General features: G+C 41.9%; 1 protein-coding gene across 3 annotated transcripts in view; it reads right to left on the bottom strand.

Annotated features, from left to right (window-relative positions):
• syne3 (spectrin repeat containing, nuclear envelope family member 3) overlaps positions 1-21,649 on the bottom strand; it is a 41,023-nt gene extending 19,374 nt beyond the window's left edge. For 2 of the 3 annotated variants that reach the window (XM_010745722.3, XM_027278694.1), the window contains exons 1-11: positions 21,502-21,649; positions 19,785-19,942; positions 19,403-19,575; positions 18,066-18,375; positions 14,593-14,748; positions 13,165-13,524; positions 8,443-8,579; positions 3,382-3,556; positions 2,184-2,366; positions 1,950-2,093; positions 1,274-1,408 (exon numbers count right to left, since the gene is read on the bottom strand). In XM_010745722.3, coding sequence (XP_010744024.3) covers positions 1,274-1,408; positions 1,950-2,093; positions 2,184-2,366; positions 3,382-3,556; positions 8,443-8,579; positions 13,165-13,524; positions 14,593-14,748; positions 18,066-18,375; positions 19,403-19,575; positions 19,785-19,928 — 1,917 coding nt within the window. In that variant the 5' untranslated portion in view covers positions 19,929-19,942; positions 21,502-21,649. Of the gene's footprint in view, positions 1-1,273; positions 1,409-1,949; positions 2,094-2,183; positions 2,367-3,381; positions 3,557-8,442; positions 8,580-13,164; positions 13,525-14,592; positions 14,749-18,065; positions 18,376-19,402; positions 19,576-19,784; positions 19,943-20,866; positions 20,962-21,501 lie in introns of those variants that run through there. The other variant, XM_027278693.1, reaches the window with a different exon arrangement.
• Positions 21,650-22,406: the final 757 nt, after the last annotated feature.

Here is a 22,406-nt window from a genome sequence, read left to right as displayed (position 1 = left end):
TAGGTCTGGTTCTGGAGGCAGACCCCTCTCCCCCTTTAAGAGATGGAGCTTGTAGTTAGGCTCAGGTCATCCCTTAGTTATGCCCATGATGCACTGAGCTCTTGAGATCCAGTAATACGTGTCATGAGGTTTACTTCTCCCACTGAATGTTTCTGCTTTCTCATTTCACTTGCTGCTGTGGTCCGGTTTATTTATTATTATTATTGTTACTGTTAATACTACAACTACTATTACTCATATTTCTATTAGAATTAGAATTATAGTTGTAGTTATGGTTATTATTATTCCATCTTTGCGTCTCTAAACTCAGCCAGTCTTGGCAGATGTCTGTCCATTATGACCCAGGTTCTGCTTCTTAAAGGAAGTTTTTTTTTACTCTTTTTGAGAATTTTATAACGAGTATGGTTTGTTACGTTTATTGATGCTCTATAAATCAAACTGAACTTGTCGTAGTAGATTTCTCCAGAATGACACAGTGGCTTGTTGTTGTACGTTTGCTGTGATTCTGTTAGGCTGTGCATTTGAAACAGTAAATGCATTGGTGTTACTGTGTTTACTTCTGATTTTCTATTTGTCAGTGATGGACGGCCGACTTGTCAAACTGTTTTTCATTTATTCTTTCAAAGTAACTCATTTCTAAAACACTAAATCCAGTGATGTCATGTACCTGTTGTTCATGCTCTGACTTTTTTTAATGATGCCAATTTCATTTGAGAGTTGTTCCGAGAAAGCTGCATCAAACATGTTTGATCTCTGCTGATTTTAATCAGAATCAGAGTATACAAACACGGCTCTCAGTGTACATGAACACACACACTACAACTAAGCTGGACAAGCAGAGACGTTACCTGGCCAGCTAGATAAACAGATAGACTGATGAGAACGGGTGATATAACTGTACTTCGCCCTTAGCCCTGTCCTTAGCCCTAAATGTCTGACGAAATGTTTGATGATGGCTGCAGTTATGCTGAAAGTTATTCATGTTGATTAAAAGGAGAGAAAATGAAGTCCTCACAGCACCAGCACCAGTTTTCCACAGCGTGGTGTTTGGGAGCACACTGCATGTGTGAAAAAAAGATGTATTCAACCTTGAGTGTCTTAGTAGGGGTGTGTAGTATGCTGACATGGCATATCAGACAGAAATCAACACAATCAACTGTGTTCCCTATAACTCCTATAACATCATTTCACTTATTGTTAACAGATGCAGCTTTAACTGGTGGAGGCTTCATCACATCATAAGGATTCGATTTAAACCTCTCTCCTGTCTTACCCTCACGTCCTTGTGCAGCTGTCTCCACTCAGCATAGAGCCTCTCAAACTGAGTCCTGTAGCTCTGACTGGATGAGACCAGAGTCTCCAGCGCTATGATGTGGGCTTCACACTCCTCCAGGTCCTTCTGGATCACCTGACCACACACAGAGAGACTCAGTGTGACAGCGTGTAACAGGGAACAACACAGCAACACTTTCACTTTAGACAGCACATGCTAGGCGATGAAGGGAGAGTTCATTACTGAAATGATTTATATCATGTTTAGATGCTACAACATTCAGGAGCAGCACAATCTTTTTAAATGAATAAATCCATCACTCTGACAGCAATAAAGCAGACACAATGATTCCTGAACATGGTGCATGGCTCTGCAGTCTCATTCTCTTTGTGAACTATAATGAACAGAAACCAGTGGCCGCCTGAAGGCACCAAACACATTCCAGCACTACAGCAGGATGGACCAATGGAAATGTAGTCAATGAAAAACGCTGCGATGAACCATCAGTCCATGTGGCACCCCTGTCTTGCTAAATGTGATGAAGCCTACATTTCTTTTCATGACACTTGATCTGAATCCATCAGGTATGTCAGTGTAAACAGAGCACCTTGTGCCTTCCAGCACACATTTGGGCTGACTCCAGCTTGGCTGTGGTCTGACCTGGGAATAAACTCACCCTGAACTGGTCAGACTGGCTTTTTTTAGCCAGGATGTCAGGCTGGGGGCCACCAGCTGTCATCAGTCGGTCCCGGAGAGTGCTCAGCTTGGAGCGAATCAGCTCATAGGCGTCACCAAAGTCTTTGGTTCTTGAGATTAAGCCCTGAATATGGAAACAAAGGTGTATTATACATTTATACTCACATGGATGCTTCACTAATGCCTCAGATATCGCGCTGATTTCATGACTGACCTGTAGTCTGCTCTTCCTCTGCAGCAGCTGATTGTGCAGCAGCTCTCTGTTCCTGATGGCGGCGTTCAGCTCGTCCTGCAGGCCGTCAGACCTCTCAGGACCAAACACGGAGTCCAGCAGGTCCCCCTTCACCTGCAGTAGACTCAAACGCTCCTGCAGCTGGACGCTGTCCTTCAGCAGATGCTAACATAAAGGACAGATGAAGTCTGCAGGTTTCAAACTGTTTTCCAGGCAGACCCTCTTTAAATGCTGACCAAAGGGCATTCACAGAACAAGTTCAGCTGCAGAGAATCTCTCCATACAGAACTTCATAGAGAATTCTTACAACTATACACTGCTGCTGCAGTGATGCAACTCTTACACCAGCTGTCTGATCTGATATTAGTAGGACAGAAATCTGTGGACTTGAGTCTGTGCTGCTCGGATACACTTCTCCAAATCCTGATAATAACATGACACAGTTTATCCTCATTGTTTTTGATGATAATAAGAAGCTTTGGGAAAATGCTGAGATAACAAAGTGCCAAGTGAACATGCTTCTGACTGTCAGGACTTCCACTGCATCCCTGATGTAACAGAACTCAGAGCGTGCTTCACCAACATTTGGCAGAAAACACATTAGAACAACTAATACAGTCCAGTGTGTTTATGACGGTGTCGTCTCTAAAATTCCCTGACTTTATCAGACTTTTCATCAGCTCTGTTAGCTTCCTCTGTCTGGAAGATAACGTCATGAAATATTTATCTGACAGAAAATCAAAGATGAGTGGCAACCGCAGGCGTCCTGTACTCTGTGTAATTTAGAGAGTGTGGAGGCACAGTGGAGAGAGAGTTTGATTTGTAATTAGAATCACATCTCAAACACACTTCAGGTCTATTATGTGCCGCACGAGTGTGTGAATGTTTTCTGAAGTCGCACTCACACTTAGCCTGCCTTAGACCAACACCTTCCTTCATTTAGACTGCTGTGGAAGCTGTCAATCAAACTCCGGTGTGGACTCTTGGTCCGGTCATTGTTGTGAATACAAAGCAGATGACTTCAGATGACTTCATGTCTTCTTCTCTCTCTTCACAACAATGACATGTCATCACCTTTTAAGTTAAAGTGAAGCTGAAGCTGAGTGAAGATGCATGTTGTCATTTGATTCATTGTTATAAAAATGTTATTATAGTCAGTTTAAGAAAATGTGTGTTTTACCTCGATGTTCTGGACCAACATGGCAATATGGGAGAAGTCAGTAACCTCAGCGGAAGCCTCCAGAACCTGAGAGACCATGTGGCTCCACTGGGCGTAGACCAGCAGTGGATCCTGGAGAATGCTTCTCAGCCCTGACTCTGACTCCGAACACAGCCTTGTCGCTCTGCATTTCACACTGCAACACGAGCACACGAGACGTTATCAGGCAGAGAACTTTTTGTAAAGGAAAGTCACAAGACAATCCAATTAACACTCCTCTCTCTCTCCGGCAGATTGATGAGGAAGTCATCTAGAAAGATTTTCAATTAACAGGTTCCGATTTCATGGTCAAAGAACTGCAGAGAAACCACGACTGAGGAAGACCAACAAAAAGAAGAGAACAGCTCGAACCAACAACCACTCAGAGTGGACATCAGACCAGAGGAAATCTGGACTTTGGTGTGAGTCAAATCTGAGATTGTTGGTTCTCACCACGTACCACGAAGCTCGGAGGAGGACGTGAGATAGTTTCATTCAAAAATAAGGGCACATTTAAGCAGCATATTTACCACAGAATTCTGCTGTGACATGCCACCCATCTGGTCTGTGATAGTGGAACCATTATCACACACCTCCAGGCTATGTAAGGGCTATATGACCAAGAAGGACAGTGGTGGAGTGCTGCATCACATGACCTGGCCAGCTTAAAGTCAGCTGAGATGTTTTGGGATGAGTTGGAACACAGAGTGAATGAAAAGCAGCCAACAAGTGCTCTGCATGTATGAGAACTCCTTCAAGACTGAAAAGGTGATGACCACATGAAGCTGACTGAGAGAATGTCACAGTGTTCAAAGCTGTCATCAAAGCATCACAGGTGGAGACAGGTGGAGACCCTGAAGAATCTGAAATTTAAAATGTGTTTTATTTTGTTTACACCTTTTTTCTTTAGTCCATAATTCCATACATATTATTTCTTCTCTAGGGCACAGTGTTTCCTGGAGGAGACACATAATCCAGCACACAGACTGCAGTGGGTTTGTTAGGCTCATTATGTATGTTAATCTGGTTCTTTGTGTATTTTTGGTTTTATTGTGTAGGGAGTGCTGTTATGCATGTGAGCATGATGGAATGATCTGTGTTTTGCCCTCCTTTTCCCCTGTGATGTGCTGTGGAAACTTGGTACCTTTATGCTTTAGGGTTTATTTAAAAAGCCTGAGCATATAAAGCACTCCTTTGGTCTGAAACTACTGCAAGTTCACTGTCCAACTTTGTAGCATCAAAAGCAAATGGTTTCCAGGAGGTGGTGCACAGAATAAAGAAGCAGAAAGTAGGTAGGATTCTGTGGACTTCAAATCTGGTACCGTCATCTTCTCTTGTTTTAAACTAAAGTTTAACTGGAGCAGAGAGAAAAGTTATAGACGCTGCCACGCAATGCTAAGATGGTGATCATAACCTGTTAGTCATCAGCTAACACTGTCTGTGTTAGCATGCGGAACAAAATGTTCATATTTATATTTGGATATGATACAGTTCATTTAAATTACCCCAAATTTACAGTTAATTCCCATAACATTATCTGTAACCTAGTGGTTACATATAATGGACAGATGGATGGATGTTTAATCAGTTCATTATAATGAATGAATTAAATATGAATGCATTGTACCTGTATGATTATATTTGACCATGAAACTTAACTTAAATTGCTTGTTCTTCATCATTTTCTAGGAAGAGTTCCTGGAAAGATCTATGCAATTTTGTAGTGATTACAGATAAAGGAGATATTTAAATTGAAATACTTACAATGAATGAATTCTAATGAATTGCTAATCGAACATAATCTAGAACCTGTTAGTAGATGCACAGCAGGTCAGCTGAACAAACAAGTATACTTTTTAAATAATGAATATTTACTTGGGTTCTCTGAATTTTGTTTTCATGTCTATAGTTACCACTGAATCACTTCATTCTTTCCAGGAAAGTCAGCAAATTATTAGAAAGCTATTAGAGAATAATGGGTCCATTAAAGCTGGGATGCTTAATGATTAGTTGTATGTCACAGAGCAAAGTGTGAAGCTGTCTCATTTGTCTTTGACTATTTTAGGCTTGAATTATTATTACCTCCCAGCTAAGGGAACTCATGGCTCGAAATAGCAAACCCATGTCTGAGCTTTAAATATCTCAAACTGGAGCACTCCATTAGAACCACACATCTCTGACAGTAACACTAAAAGCTGAGCAGGACAACCTGACATTCAGACATATGGACATAAATAACATATTTAAATTATTTTTGTTTAGTTGTATTTGAGTGTGACAGGAAATGTGAGGAGAGAGAGACGGAGAATGAGCAGCAAAAGGGCCAGGGCGCAAGTCAGATTTGAACCCTGGGCTTCCGTGGCAAGGACTGAGCCTTTGTATATGGGGCGGCTGCTCTACCAACTACTGATTCTTTGCTTTGTCTTTGATCTTGTTCTCTTCCAATTTTCTGTGATGTTGTATTGCAATGAAATTGTAATGTTTGAATAAATCTTTCGTTTGCAAATTTGGTGTCCTGTGTGTGTTCTGTCCTCTTCTGAGCATGATTATAAATTAAATGCATTTTAAATTATTTCAAATACATGAGTTAAATGTCAAACCAGCATCTTCTAAAACTTAAGAATTGGCCTAAAATCCATCAAAATCGGCCCACTGGCGAATAAAATCTGCTCACTTCCAGTTTAAACAGCCATTTTGAATTTTGAAAATGAAATTGATTCAGCATCATCAATAACTCCTAAAACAGGGGACGGCAATTAGCGGCCCGCGGGCCAAAACTGGTCCGCTAGATGACGTTGATTTATTAAAAAAATAAATAAATTAATTAAATATATCTTTTAAATCTTATGTTTTCTGTCAAAAATACAACAATTCCACAGATTCCACAACATTTATTGAAAAGTAGCTGATAAGTAACGTGACAGCAGCCAGAACATCCTTGCAGCCTCTTTACTTGACGCATAGGTTGGAACACTAATTGGCACATGCGTGCGCTGTAACCTGTGGAAAATAAGTGTCCTGTGTCCCTCTTGCAACGGACAATGTGAACAAATATGTTTCATTAAATAAAAAAAATTATTAAAAAACAAAAAAAACAAACAAACAAGGACGGCTCAAATATCAAATAGCCTAAAAAATGCAAATACACATCAGCGGCATGGGGAAACATCTGCGCTGCTCCTGCTGAGCTACTGCGCTGTTCCTGAATTAAGAAAGATGCTGCTGTGTGCATATCCAGCCTCCAAGGATTTATTTTTCTGTGTTTGCGCCTCTGTCCCGAGAGCATATGCGTTTTTGAAGTGGCCATGCTTTGTCTCGTGGTGTCTTCTAATATTGTATTCTTTACAAACTGCAACAACCACGTTGCAAATGAGACACGTCGGCTTGGCATTAATGCAGACTAATTAAAATGCAGACTGGTCCTGTATTTGGAATCAACTTTTCTTTTCATGGCTTTTGACAGCGTCATTTTTGCATCCATAGCTAGCAATCTTCAGCTAATGATTTCCACAGCATCCAAAACATAGAAACTGGTGATTGTATACGTTAGTTACGGCAGGTTGCTAGGGTATGTTGCCTGTTTCATGACAGACTCCAGGAGATGCAGCAGTGGGCGTAAAAACAGCACATAGAAGCAAATTGATGTTTTAAATTAAATTAAATGCATTTTTAAGTTAAATAACGTTTATTTTTAATAACAGAAAAAATAGAAAAACTTTTTTTTCCAGTAGGAAAGCATGTCCATGGCCCGCGATGGAATTGTCAGAAAAAAAATTGGCCCGGGTCCAAATTTATTTGCCGACCCCTGTCCTAAAACCACTTCAATATTGCCCTGATTAGTTGTTGAAATATTGCCCATATAGGCAATTATGCTAATTTATGCTAACTATGATAATTGCCCAATATATACAAGTTAGTATCCGGCAGTTTCTGAATGCTGGGGACCCATACTATATATTTCTAACAGAAAACTTTGGGGTACTCAACATTTCTAGGTTCACAATGGGGCCCTATAACTGGCAAGTAGACTATTGGAGAATATATGAATATGCAGCAGCAAAGCACAATATCAACTGACAAGACTTCACACAACTGATCCATATTTTAAGGTGGTACCGATGTTCACATGATGCACATTCCTCAATATATTCATATTTAATGACATGGCATCAGGAAACAGGAGAGGATGTATTCCAGAAGTGAAAATCTGTGTAGTGCGCAGAGAGGAGGAACATTGGCTCAGCAGTTTATTGTTGCCCCGGGGCCCGCTGGCTGGATAATCAGGCCATGATTACCATCCAGTTTACAGTCTGTAAAAATGTGTCACACATCAAGCCTGAGCTTGTGTATCCTCGCATCCTTGTACATGTGTTGGTAGAATATGTAATAATAAAATATAAGGATATTTTTCTACAGCTGTCAGAAACTGTGCCTGCAGCTTTAATGACCTTGAATTTAAGACAGTTTGAACCACGAAGAAAAAAAACAACAAAACATTAAGACATTTGAAAAAATGTTTTTAGTTTGTAAATGTTTCCATTCCCTTATAAATAAACCTGATTTTTGTATTATTGTTTGTATATGAAAATCTACGTGGCAGTAAACTTGAAATTAACCCAGAAATTTTTGCGATTAATTAGTTAATTTTTTTTAATCGATTGACAGCCCTAATTTTTATACATGTTGGGCTTTTTTGACTTTTGAAACAGTAGTTTCACAAAGGTGAGGTGAGCGGTATTCAGTTGGTTGCAACTTCACAGATGCACACAGATCTTTAAAATCAAGTTTGAACATTGTTCAGCTCGTCACTGTTTTATATTCAATAAAATGTGGAGCTAATTTAAATTGACTTGGTTTCTTTCTGTCCGATGTTAAGCAGTCTGAATTGTCTTTCAGGTGAGGCATTACATTTCCACACCTCATGTAGTGAACTAAATCAATCACACTTATTTAAGAAATGATCATTATCGATACGCAGATCTCTGTGAACTGAATGGGAGTCCAAACATTTGGGAATGGTAAGTATGTTTCGAGTTATTTTACCTCTGGTGTTCTTTGACAATAGCCAGGACGTCATCCGAGAGGTGGCGGGAGTCCCCTGAGAACCTGAAGAGCTCCTTGAGTTGAGCCTTGAGAAGTTCCACTTGGGACTCCTCCCCTGCCAGAGCATTCCTCACCCCCTGCAGGATGCAAACACAGAACACAAGCAAGATGAGTTCAAGCCACAACAGCAGCAAACAAGAGGGTGGGGTACAGACGTGTCTGTACTGACTAATCAAAGCAGTCAGCCTCCTCACTGTAATTCTGTGTTTGAAGGATGGAAACTGGTGACTCTCAGCTGGCTAAAAGAACAACAGAAATGTCATCAAACCTGTGGCTAAATGACTGCTGACTGAGCCACCAATTCAAATCCAGTCACCCAGCTCAATGTGAAGGAGCTACAGACCGATACATTAATAACACACAACACACAGATCTATACATAGTCATCGACAGTCATCTGTCATCGTTGCACACTGTGCTTCCAGGCTGGATGCTTTTCGCACCTTTCATTAATACTGAGCACGGGACACTCACGTTAAACTTAGTCTTGAATCATTTGAATAGAAAATAAATCTATGTAGCACAAAGAAAAACAATACATGAGGACTGTGAGTGTGTTATTATCTGTGTGCTGTGAACTCTGTGGAGCCGTGGCCCTGCCGTCTATAATTTTCTGCTGTCAGCTTGAAGCGGATGTTTGTTTTAATGTGCATTGTGAAGCGACACACTTTCTTATGGTGGACATTAGAGAGAACAGCACAGGTGCAACTAATAACAGCAATGATGGCTCTGTCCCATTTGAAATGTGCCAGTCAGCCAGCGTGCACAGCACCAAAGCCCTGGAAGTGACTCATGTAAACAGTCTGCAGCCATTAGAACGTCACAATGGAGTGAACCACACAGCTGCACATAGTAAACACCGAGCGACAAACTGTTATTAGAATTATTGTGAGTGGCTGCCAATTAGCACGACTAAATCAAACGGCTCAGCTTGAGCAGTGATTTCTCTGTTACAGCGTCTGTGAAAAGATCCAGAGAAACACTGCACTGATGTGAAAAACTGTGTACGTTACTTTAACTAACCCAGTATGGCGCTAATGAATTATTCACAGTGGAAAAAAAGTTCTGAAAGTCTCAGTGAGTCATCAGTGTCACATCAGTAACACGATAAATGTCTAAAATACATTCACTTCCTACTGAACCAGAGGCTAAGTTCCAATCTGGCCTCTGTGTGACGAATGGAACTCTGTGGAGTCATACTCGTGGCTGTGGAGGGTCTCTTTGGGGGTACAAATACCCCGGCAAGCTTTGGGGCACCCTCACTTTCCTCCGACAGGAACAGCAACATTTATCAGTGTCAGCCCACAGCAATAAACTATTCACTTGGAGGCCTGTTCCAAGGACACTTAACAAACAAGTTCGTCATCTAGAATATTTCAGAAAGGATCCTGTAAATGAATACAGATTTTTTTTTGCACAGCACTGTCAAAGAGTCGGTGTATGAGCACCTGAGGTGGGAAAATGTATTACCACACAGAGCTCCCATCTGTAGCTATGTGGGCGTCTTCTCCATCCCGGACACAAAAGAGATGCTGCTCTTGATAGAAGCATCGATGCAGGCTTTGTGTTTGAGGGCTTTCTAAAGCACTTCCACTTGAGGCTAGTTGGTTTGAAATAACACTTAGTGTGGAGGACCCTCCATAGGGACGCACAAATGGAATGACAGTGAGCATAAGGAGGGTGCAGGGACCGGATAGGATTTCAGACACATCCTGATTTCCTTTATAAGAGCTCATTCAGACACATAAAAATACAAGCTTAATCCATCCAACCTGTCACACCCTCGAGTGACACATGGCGTCACCTCATGTGTTCACAATTGAATTTTTTGAAATGGCAATGCAAAAAACAAAAAAGGTTCAGGATGAACCTTTATGAAGACCTGCTATGTTGGCAGTCCTGCATCTTCCACCTCTCAGGTCAGATCTGAACCCTGGGCTGCCGTACATGGGGCAGATGCTCTACCGACTGAGCTGAACAACACCTCAATAAACATGTTTATTTCTGCTGTGAAGTTGAACATGGGGACTTATGGAGACTGACTCACTTCTGGAGCAGGCCTCTAGTGGACGTGTAAAGGAACTACAGATTTTGGCACTTCTGCTTTGGCTTTACTTGACATCCACAGAGGAGGGTGCTTAGTCAGGATGAGTGAAAGGAAAGCACAAGTAAATGTTACTAATTAAATGTAACGGAGCACGGTGCCAACAGAAACAGGCCATTTTCTAACTCAATGATTGCCAGAACACAGATGACACAAATGCTCAAGTTTTGTATTTTGGTTAAGTATCTGTTAGTATTATTTGCTCAGTGTGTTATTGAGTTTGTGTGTGTGTGTGTGTGTGTGTGTGTGGTGTTATTGAGTTTGTGTGTGTGTGTGTGTGTGTGTGTGTGTGTGTGTAGAGACTGATGTGCTCTCATGAATTATACATTTATTCATTCAGAGCACACAACTGCCTCGTCTTTAAGGTTATGTTCTATAATTGTTTTGCATGTCTTTCCATTACCTGCCAGTGAAATATTTCAGCTTAGATAGATTTATAGTGTAGATAAACTGCAGCTGTTAACAATTCATTTGGTGTGTTACAGTAGAAGTGAAAACAGATTGTGTCAGAGCGAGGTGACAGCCTGTCTAGATTGCAGCAGATGACAGACAGATGAGTCCACCACAGCGTTCAGCATTCAGGTCACACCCAGCACACGAAGCACCGCAGCTCCACAGGTACACAACTATCGCTCTGCAGGATTGTCTGTGAACCGTCTCCCCCTCATCAGTCACATGCTGCAAACATGAACATAAAAATAGACGTTCTAGATTCTGTAGAGAGATAGCTTTCCTATTACTCAAAGGTAAGGGACTGAGCATTAATGCACCCACAGTGGTGACTTGCTAGGCTGATGAATGTCACAGTGTGAGGCACCCAGACAGAAATAATAATCAAACTGTGACTCGACCACGCCTCTCTGAGGCATTCAGTGGATCCACTGAAGTGATAAAGCAGCTTTACTGACAGGGCTGTCAGATTAGGTTTCTGTTGTGTGTCATGTGATAGGCGGTAAACCATAGTCTGATAGAGATAAAGAATCCAGTCAGGAGCTATCGTGTCAGGGCACGTAGATTTTATCACCTCTAAGAGGGGCTCGAGGAGGGATGATGTGTGTGCGAGGCTGTCCTCACATGATGAGAGATCTGTTCTTTCCAGCGAACAACATGTTTGCCGAGACAAAGTGAAGTGTCATCAGCAAAAGTACATCCTTCTTCTCTGCGGAACAACAGCACGATGGGATTTACTGATGTGAAGCTAACCTGTTGTGTTCAGCTTGTACACAAACAGCTCACTGTAGCACTGAATTTAGAGCTAAGTTCATAAACTGGTGACGTTGTGCTTTGTGTTTAAATCACTCTCTGCTCTCTCCCTCCCCTGCCTGCATGTGCCATTACACTGTCACATACAGCAGTTATCTCATTGGTTATGCTTTCAAATGTCAGCAGCACCTGAAGTCAGAATTTGAAATATATTTAAACTTTGACGGGAGCAGTTTCCAGCGGTGTGCACAGCTAGGGGTAGAGCTTTGTCTAGTCAGGTGTCACCACTCCCCCCATAGGAAAACTATGAACTCCAATCTTTTTTCCTTCTAGTACATTTGAAACCTGCTCTATATTGTAAGATAACCACTGTTATGATTTTGGACTATACAGTATGAATAAAAATGGAACTGTATGGAGTCCTACATGAGGAGAAGATTGTGTGCTGAAGTTAGAGTGAACACTTTTGTTTGGTCTGTGCTCTGCTCACTCGGGGAAAAAACAGGATGTCTCCTATTTTTGTGCACCAGTCAGAGTTTAGCCAACTTTGAATTCAATTTAGATGACAGCTGATGGGTTGTTTGTCTATGTTACTGTCAATCAAATCTAATCAAACAATAACCTCAAGTTTCCAATGAAGGACTTCTGCTAAATCACTGATGGTCAACTCCTCATAAACAAGATGTTTTTTACAGACTTTAACTGTGAGAAACACTTGAGATTTAAAACCAAGGTTTTCAAGCTTTTTATGAAGGTACATTATGATAATACAACCACTTTTAAAAGAAATTGATTAGTCTGAGAGCATTCGAAAAGTGAAGAACAGCCACAAGAAGTGCCAGCTCAATGGGCTGCACAATGCAGAAGGATATTCAGAAGATCCAGGTATTTTATGCCCAGAAATCAAACTTGTTTTGTCTTCATGCTGCACTGAGCAGCTCTAACACTGAATCCACTTCTCTATATACATCCATGATGTACAAGCCAGTGCACTCCTAATTGTCCAAGGCCTGGATAAATGGAGGCGGCTGCATCAGCAAAAACATAAAGGCATAAAAGTTATACCAAATATGCGGATCATCAGATCTCCATGCTGGATGGAGCAGGCTCTGCTCTGCCAGCAGGATGCAAACAGAAGAAGTACTCTGATGACTTCTACAGGAAGCAGTGTTTAACCCACGCACTCTCAGTTTAACTCCAGAACTGTCACTGAGAAGTTCACATTCTGTCAAACTGTCAAGTTTCGTCTGACATACAACTTTATGAGAATGACACGGCAGTGATATTACTTGAGTAACTCTCCAGTAAGACAACAAGTAGAACTTAACTACATGACCCTGTATAAAACAACCTACCGTGTATTTCTTCCACTGGCCCAGGATCTGCTCTTCGGTGCAGTCAGCACGGTCCCCAGCCTGGCGGCTCCCCTCTAGTTCCTGGTCCAGCCCCTGCATCAACAGCCTGAGGCGGTTGATGTCTTCTCCCAGCCGCTGACACCTGGCCATGTACTGACTGTGGGAGTCCAGGCTGGAGCGCAGACCATCCTCAGCCTCACACAGGCCTTGCCTCAGCCTCAGCCAGCCAAGTCTCAACTCCTCGGCCTCCTCCACCACCATCTCCGCCCCGGCAGGAGAGGTGTTGGCCCTCACTGCCTCTGCCCTGCCTTCGATGTGCTGCAGGGTCTTCTCCTCAGCAGCGACACTGTCATCCAAAGCCTGGCATGGACAGAGGAAACATTATGTACTGGCTTGGATTACAAAGTGAAACATGAAATATTTGTAACTCTGAAATCAGTTTAAAAAATAATAATAATAATAATAATAATAATAAGTGATATAGCAGCATTATATATCCTTAATGTATGCTCAGTATGTTTATACCAATAATAATGGTCAGCTCAGTGATCAGAGTTATGTCATGCTCACCACTCTGCTGCTCTGTTTTGAGTGTGATTAAGATACCAGAAATAAAAATCCTGCCACATAAAGATTATGTCATTGGGAAATGGGATTTCTACAGAGGGATCACCTCTTCTACACTCAGTGACTGTCATGCAGTACATGACAAAATACAGGTATAATAGACAGTATAGAAAATCTTGATATATATACGTTGCTCCCAGTGTGGACATGGCAGTTTGCTCAGGTGGTAATGTTTCATAGAAATCCTCCCTTACACGTACAATAATTCATTTGTCCTGATCTGAGACTGCTTTCATTTGATATCAGCTCACTTCACTTTGGAAGCACTGTGCCACCTTCATCTGTATCAAGCAATCAAACATGGATCAGGTTTTTTTGAAATGGGGTTAGACAGAATGTGTGTATGTATTTACATACAGTAGTCTAAATGAATGTTCAATCATTCTTTTCATTGTACAACTTTCCAATGCACCTTTTAGTGTGAAATCTTTACCATGCATTGATATGAACTGGATAAACATTCCAGTTCATTAAAAAAAGTTATTGTGCAGAATAGTGGAATGAAAAAACTACTTGCTTTATGTCTGCAGCTTCACCACCCGACATGTTCACCCTTCACTGTCTGACCACTCTTTTTGTACTATACCATCCGTTTCTACTCTTTCTGTTCACCACCAGATTCATTCTAATGATTTATTTAGTCTGTACCATTTGAGCCCAAAAATACACAGCTGGGTATTTAGTCAACTGCAAATAAAATATTGTCCCACTTCCATGGCTGAAAATAACTATGACTGGTTCTGACACTGAACACAGCGACATCAGACAGCAGCTTCATAATTCTCTTTCACTTAGTCTCACTTGTAAGGCTTTGAGCTTGTTCTCGGCTGTATCCTCCTTCTCCATCAGATCCGTTAGCTCCTTGGTTTTTGACAGCAGCCAAGACTGGAACCTCTGAACGCTGCCTTGGTACGTCTGGTGCTCCTCAGCCATCTTCTGAAGCAGCGACAGACGCTCCTAGCACAGCAGGGGACACAACTTGTGGTAATTTTTAGCAGTAACATCACACACTTCACATTTGGGTACCCGAGCGATGAGCCCAAGTGTGAATTTGTATTCTCCTGTGAGCGTCTGTTGCCTCAGCTACGTGATTGTTGGGATTTCAGTGTAGGGCTTTGCAAACAGACTGCTGTGTTCTGATGAATACATGATGTAGGTTAAGACTGACGTGTGTGTGTGTGTGTGTGTGTGTGTGTGTGTGTGTGTGTGTTTATATCTGACTGATATTTGAAAAAAGGAAGAGGAAGAACAGTGTCACTGTGTGACTCACTGAGCAGTAAAGCAGCCAGCGTGTATCTGTTAATTATACAACAAGTAGGTCCAACCGAGCAATCTGATCAACTAGACATTTAGAACGTTCTCAAATCAGCATGACAGCACACCTGACTCATCACTAAAAATATTACTCCGCCATCTGCACATTGTCACGCTCTGAAAATCTAGAACATGTAAACAAAGTCCAGTGGAAGTCAACTTTAATAAAGTAATACATCAGAATTTACAATTTCAGCTTTTTTAAGGAATATTCTGTGTCATGGAGCTGTTAGACCGCCTCGTTAATACAGGCGCGTATGTTGTTAATACAGGCGTGTATGTTGTTAATACAGGCGTGTATGTTGTTAATACAGGCGCGTACCCCGTTAATACAGGCGTGTACCTCGTTCATACAGGTGTGTACGTTGTTAATACAGGCGTGTATGTTGTTAATACAGGCGCGTACCCCGTTAATACAGGCGCGTACCCCGTTCATACAGGCGTGTACGTTGTTAATACAGGTGTGTACGTTGTTAATACAGGTGTGTATGTTGGTAATACAGGTGTATATGTTGTTAATACAGGCGTGTATGTTGTTAATACAGGCGTGTATGTTGTTAATACAAGTGTATATGTTGTTAATACAGGTGTATATGTTGTTAATACAGGTGTGTATGTTGTTAATACAAGTGTATATGTTGTTAATACAGGCGTGTATGTTGTTAATACAGGCGTGTATGTTGTTAATACAGGCGTGTATGTTGTTAATACAGGCGTGTATGTTGTTAATACAGGCGTGTACCTCGTTCATACAGGCGTGTACCTCGTTAATACAGGTAAGTATGTTGTTAATACAGGCTTGTGCCTTGTTAATACAGGCTTGTGCCTTGTTAATACAGGTAAGTATGTTGTTAATACAGGCGAGTACCTCGTTAATTATTTTTTGTGATGAGTCAGGTGTGCTGTCATGCTGATTTGAGCACATTCTAAACATCTAGATGACCAATCAGATTGCTCGGTCGGACCTTCTTGTTGTTGTGATGACTAATCCACCAGTATCTTTACTCTGAATGTTAATTATTCCCATCTGAAATTTGGTACACAGTATGGTGCTGGCTCCTTTTGCAGCATCTCTCTGATTATAGATGCACAGAATCAGCATTGCTTTTCATTAACCTCAAACTTATGTACAGTGTGTACAGTTATGTAAAGTACAGGAGCAAATAGTAATATGAGTTTTAAATCCTCGCTGTTAATGTAAATGAAGGGCACATACTGCATGCTAACTTTGATTCAAAATGTCACCCTACATCAAACACAATGCAAGTCCCACCAACACACTCGCACACGCACAGTCACCCCCGTGCACCGCCGCCTCATCTGTGAAAACTTCTCCGTCTTTTGACCAGGTGGCCTCAGCTTGCTTCCATCCATAACAAAACATAAAGTCAAACTTCAGCAAACATATGTATTATATATATATGTGTAGGTTTGTGTATGTGTGTGTGTGTGCTGTGGTAAGAATGAGAGCATAATAGCCCGCATTTAAAGCCACTGCCATTGCAACTGCAAGTGTTTCTCAAGGCCTGTGCTTCCTGTTCCGTCTTCCAACAAAGAACTTGTTTTTGTTTGACTTGAGAGGATTAACATGCTTTCATTTCATGCTTTACTTTCCTTTTCTTTTCTTTCTTTCAGTGTTTCAGCTTTCCTTTCCTTTCTAAAATATGATTTTGCACACATTCTACCAGCTGATGTGTGCACACTTTTACATAAACCACAAGATCAGAAGCAACAGCGCAAGAGGGCAAAACCCTGATCACTGACATGCATGTGCACAGACCATAGTACAGCATGCACCGTGTACCATCCAATAATCAAGTCACTGCTTTATGTACGCCTGTAGGTGCACATGGTGATTCAAAAAGAATAAACAACATAAACAGCGTCTTGTTTTCATCTTCATGTGCACTGTAAAGCCCTGATAACAGCATATGTATACAGAACCATACACAGTAGAATTATAGATGTTAGCCACAGTGGTGGCTCTGGCCCGGATAATCTAAAAAACAGTAACAGCACCCACCTGTTTGTTGCACCAGGCTGTAAACATGTTGTACTTATGTAAACTGATGAGTGAACAGTAGTCTCAGGACGTTCCTTTTTGATAGCGCTTATAGTTAGAGATGGCTCAGGACCTGAATAGAATTGCAAATGGGTGGAAAGTTTCCAGTAAATTTCCTGGAAACTTTCCATGCAAAGTTAAGCTTGGGAATTTTGGGATTCCAAATCAGAAACTCCATGGAAAGTAATAGGAATTAACTGTAATTTGAGGGTAATTTAAACAAAGTGTATCATATCCAAACATAAATCTAAACACTTTGTTTTGTCATAAGCAGACATGCAAAATAAAACTAACATTAAAAAACATTTCAACAGATTTACAGATTGTAAGTTTGAATTATTTTATTGAACAATATTATATAGTCCATGAGCTCAGATGTGTGTCTTCAATAGTCTCTGTGCTCTGGGCTCTAAAGTGTGGTTCAGGTACAGAAATCACATGTGCAGGTAGGGGGCGTGGCCTCAATATATTTAAGTTCCCTGTTAAGAGCCAGTTTTCTATTTTGTAAATTCCTGGTTTATTCCCATAAATTCACATTAATCACCATGGAAGGTTTCCAACTTTGAAAATTCCCAGAATTTTGCAACCCTAGTCCTGAACCATCCCTTAGTTAGGCTGCTGTAGAGGGCTGTGGGGGACTTCTCATTTTCTCCCCCACTCCAACCGTACCCTCTTTAAACTCATGTCACAGCAGATGTCCGCCCACCATGAACCGGGTTAGCTTGAGGTTTCTGCTGTTAAAGGAAGTTTTTCCATGACACTGTCATCAAGTGTTTGCTCATGGTGGGAATTGTTGAGTCTCTGTAATAATAATAATATCTGTGTACAACACAACAACACATATTTATTTCACTACAAGGCTGTAGTTGAGCAGTGCAGTAGAGTCAGACTGCCTCACCTCGGCTCTGTCTCTGACATCGTTGTAGGCCTCCTGCAGCCTCTCCTGTGCCTGGGGCTCCACGCTGGGGTCCTGGGTCCTGTTGTGCAGCGCGGCAGCCTCGTCCAGCAGCCTCTCCAGCAGCGTGGCTTGGTTGTGGACGTCACTCACCGCCACCCTCTGCTGGTCCACCTGCCAAAGCTTCTCCTTCACCCCCAGCTGGAGCTCCACCCTGACATCCAGACTGCGCTGCTGCCTCGTCAGCCACAGCTCAAACTCCTCGTAGGCCTTCAGGTACTCGCTCCAGTGGAGCCACACCCACTCGATTCGACTGGGTGTGAAGTGAGACACACAAAGAAGGGTTAAGATATTTAACTTCAGACCACATACTCGTGGTTGTAACTGTGATCACAAAGTACATTCAAACACAATCACAAAGCTCCAGCTATTTGTCATTTAACCTCAGATATTGTGCAAACAAGATGTGTTGTGACTACTGCCTGACACACACAAACAGCCAACACACCCGCCCAGTTAGCTTGTGATACCAATGATGCTGTTAAAAGACAAAAGATAAAAAATAAACCACGTCTGTGAAGATGTTTGGAAATGGTAAGTGACATTGCGAGAGGTCTACGGTACTTATTTTGTAATGTGTCGTATGTTTTCAAAGACATGTTGAAACTGAAATAAAATTACCCATACAAGTAGTTATGTCTCGCATTGTCCTCCTGTCATTGATATAATGGAGCAATTTTGACAGCCCTATTCCAGATGTGATACACTGCTGATCTAATCAATCAGCCATGTATTAATACTCCATAAAGCAGCATAATCACATATCTAACTGCCATTAGCTAATGAGCTCAGTTAGCTGTGCAGTCGACTTTGTGGACCTATTAGCATCACAGCTGAGCTGAGTTAGCAGAGTCTTGACGGTAAGGTGCTGACTAGTATGTTGCTGGAAAGTTAATAAACAACGACAGCATAATTTCAGTACAGCTCTAACACAGCTGTCATCTTGTTTCAATGGGGCTGAGCGGCTGAGTCATGTGTAGGGCTGTCAACAAGTATTCTACATTAAAATATAGAATGAAAAATGTAAAATAAAACAGATACGTGATTGTGATTGTGGAAACAACATGTATTACATGTACCATTATCACTATCATCCTGGTCTTTGGCTTAATAGGCCCAAGCCAAGTTGGCATGCTAACTTCAGTAGATGTCTAAAACCTCACAGCCCTGAAAGTGGAGTTGTGGAACAATAAAACACATCCAGACAGATTCAAAACAGAACGCCGCCCCTCGGGGCAAACTACTCAGGGTGGAGTGTCAACCACAGTGCAGAGCAGCACCTGTGACAGTGGATGATGTAGGTGCAGGTCTCCTCCCACTGGCTTTTCAGGTCTTTGAGCTTAGCGTGGGTGTGGTTCCTCAGCTCTTCATCTCCGCTCTGCAGAAGGATCTCAGCAGCCACCAGCGCCACCTCCATCTTCACACGCCCTTCATGCTCCGACAGATGGATTTTCTACACATTCAGCAGAGCACAGAAAAACCTTTGCTTACTGCATGTCTGAAGACATTCAGGGCTTTTGTCTGTGTGTATATATCCACTAAAACATCTCCACTAAAGGGCTCTGCAGCTGCCTCCATTCCTCAGTCTAATGACAGAGCTCTAAAGCACTGTAGCAGCAGGGGTCAGAGATGAAGGGTCAAACAGTAAGTCAAATATTTCACCTCTGTCTCTCTGAGCCGGGCCTCCAGGGCATCACGAGGCCCTTGGGTGTTGTCGTTGGCCCTCAGCCTCTCCTGGATGGCTTGCATCCAGGAGAGGGCCGCTTCCACGCTTTCTGTGAACTCCTGCTGCTCCTGCTGAGTCATGGCTAGTGCCGGGCCTGAGAAGAAGAGCAACGGTCAGACTCCACATCAGCACACGCTTCAGTCACAGTAAATCACTCTGTTACTCTATTATACCATGAAAACCAACAGACACACTTTTGGTGACTGGTCATGTCAAGAAAGTTGACTGAGGTTCCGTCCGAGGCTAGTGATCATCTAGTGATTGGAGCACAGAGAAAAAAGGGGCGGTACTTAGAAAGGGTGAATGTTTGTGAGAGGATTACTGGGCCAAAAAATAAGATGTAAGGAACACAAAGAATGTTACATTTGTGTACATACACTATATTTTTTGTACATTTGAAAGATATGGACATTTGCCCCCAGCCTTGTTATGTAACGTGGTGACAGAAAATACTCCAGGAATTCAATCAGCTGCATGAAGGCCATTGTGAAGAAAGTAAGTAGGAGCATGCCCTGAGGAGACGGGGCTGCTGGTAAAGTCTCTGTCTCTGACAGGCCATAACTGACAGATATATAGAGGGAGGAGTCCTGGCTGTGCAGAAGCACAAAGAGAGGCACCACATCATTCCTTGGAGGGGAAAAGGCAGGCAGCATGGTCTGTTTCCTCAATGACTCATTTGTCCTCACCACAACATTCCATGTACCCAATATCTGCTCGACTGGCCTCAGACTCTTACAGCTCGCTTACATTTAGAGCTGTTTGCCCTCAGAGGAGCTAAACACACTTCAAACCGTTCTTCACACTCTCAAAGAACGTTTGTCCATGCTAAGAGCTGCCTGCATTTACTCATTTATTTAGCATTTCATCTCACAGGTAAATGTGAGATGAAATGAATGATGAAACAATGAAAGTGTGTTTCTGGAATTAAGTGTCCAAAATTATGTGTTTGTTATTAACATATTTACTTAGAGGTGACAACGCACATGAGTCAGCAGTGACAGTTTAAAAACGTTAATACCAAGTTGTAGCCGTCGATGGTGTCGTTACTTCCTCCTGTGTGTCATAACACCACTTTATTGAAACACACAGTACAAGCTCTGCTAACTTCATTTGGTATCATGTCCTGTTAAAGAGGGAAAGTTGTACAAACATTAAAAAGTGCGTCATCACAGCTGAAAGTTGTGTGCAGTCACTCTCTGTTTCATGTGCCGCCCCTCCACTGACAGCGCGTGCAGTAAACTCGCGTGTACACTAACTTTAATCCGTGTCACTCTCACGTGCCGGTAATAGTGTATTGTATTGTATTTGTCTGTCGTGCTAACTGCGGTCACTGTACTCGCTTTTTAAATCATGCTCGCTTATGAATATTTACAAAGTTAGCGCTCTAAATTTAAGCTGGCATTAACCGCCCATGCTATGCTAATTTTAATGAAAACATTGAACGCCGGGACCGCGCCGCTTCACGGTAATATCCCTGTCCTTAACAGACAACAAGCCGTAGTTACCCGCAGCTCGTTATAGTACAGTAATCTCAGAGCTGCGTAAGCGCGAGAGGCTACAGGGAGTTACCGTGTCTGCAGGTACACATAGGCCTGTTATCGTTAAGCCAGCAGCAGCTTTATTATACGGCTTCATGCGAGTAAAAACACTTACGGCTGTGTGTTCATCAGGTGAGGGGCCGCTGTGTGGACGCCGTCCTGCCGCGTACAGTCAACTTATGGCAGGCAGGAAGTTGAGCCGAGGCCGCCGGGGGCGGGACCGGAGTCAGTGTACCGCTCTCATGCTGCCTTCAAAGACTCTGTGTAAAGTACAGCACGACCACAGCAAACGCAACCCAAGTGTAACCTGCGTTTATTGTGCAAAGCTGTCAGTGTACACGGACATTTGTGACTCACACAGAAACTGACTAAACACGTAACATCGTGTTTCCAATGTACTTATAAAAAGAGGAACTCGGTAATAATGCTGAAGTGATGCATTTAAGGGCTTTCTCAAAGCCACGGGTGTCCAAACTTTTTTTAAAGAGGGTCAGATTTGACATTGTGAAGATGCCCGTGTGCAAATACTAACATTTTAAAAATGAAAAAAAAAAAAATACCAATAAAAGTTACATACAGATGCACTGTTCTGTAACAATTTTGTTTTCATTGTCACAATTATCATTTTTTGAAATGACAGTGTCAGATAACAGAATAAATTGTGTGGAACACGTTAAACTTGCATGAAGTTGATACAAATCTGAACCTCATGTTCATTCTAAACATGACTTATTATGAGTAATGTGAAATTTAAAATGTATCACTCTTTCTCTTGTCTTTAACAAAATCATTCATGAAGTAATATTTAGTGTCACATCTACAGATATAGAACAGCAGGAGTTATGTCCTTAGAGGATCAAATGTTTTGTTATGTCAACCAAAAAAGCCAAATCTGGCAGCCACACAGTATCTTACAAATCCTAGCAGGTCATTAATAATATATTCAAAAATGAAGTTTCGGGCCACATGAAATCTGACTGCGGGCCGTGATTGGTCCCCGGGCCGTACTTTGGACATCCC

The sequence above is a fragment of the Larimichthys crocea genome, chromosome V, assembly GCF_000972845.2.
Source record: "Larimichthys crocea isolate SSNF chromosome V, L_crocea_2.0, whole genome shotgun sequence".
NCBI classification, from domain to species: domain Eukaryota; kingdom Metazoa; phylum Chordata; class Actinopteri; family Sciaenidae; genus Larimichthys; species Larimichthys crocea.
Note: the sequence above shows the minus strand (reverse complement) of the source record. Positions and strands in the feature narration are given on the sequence as shown.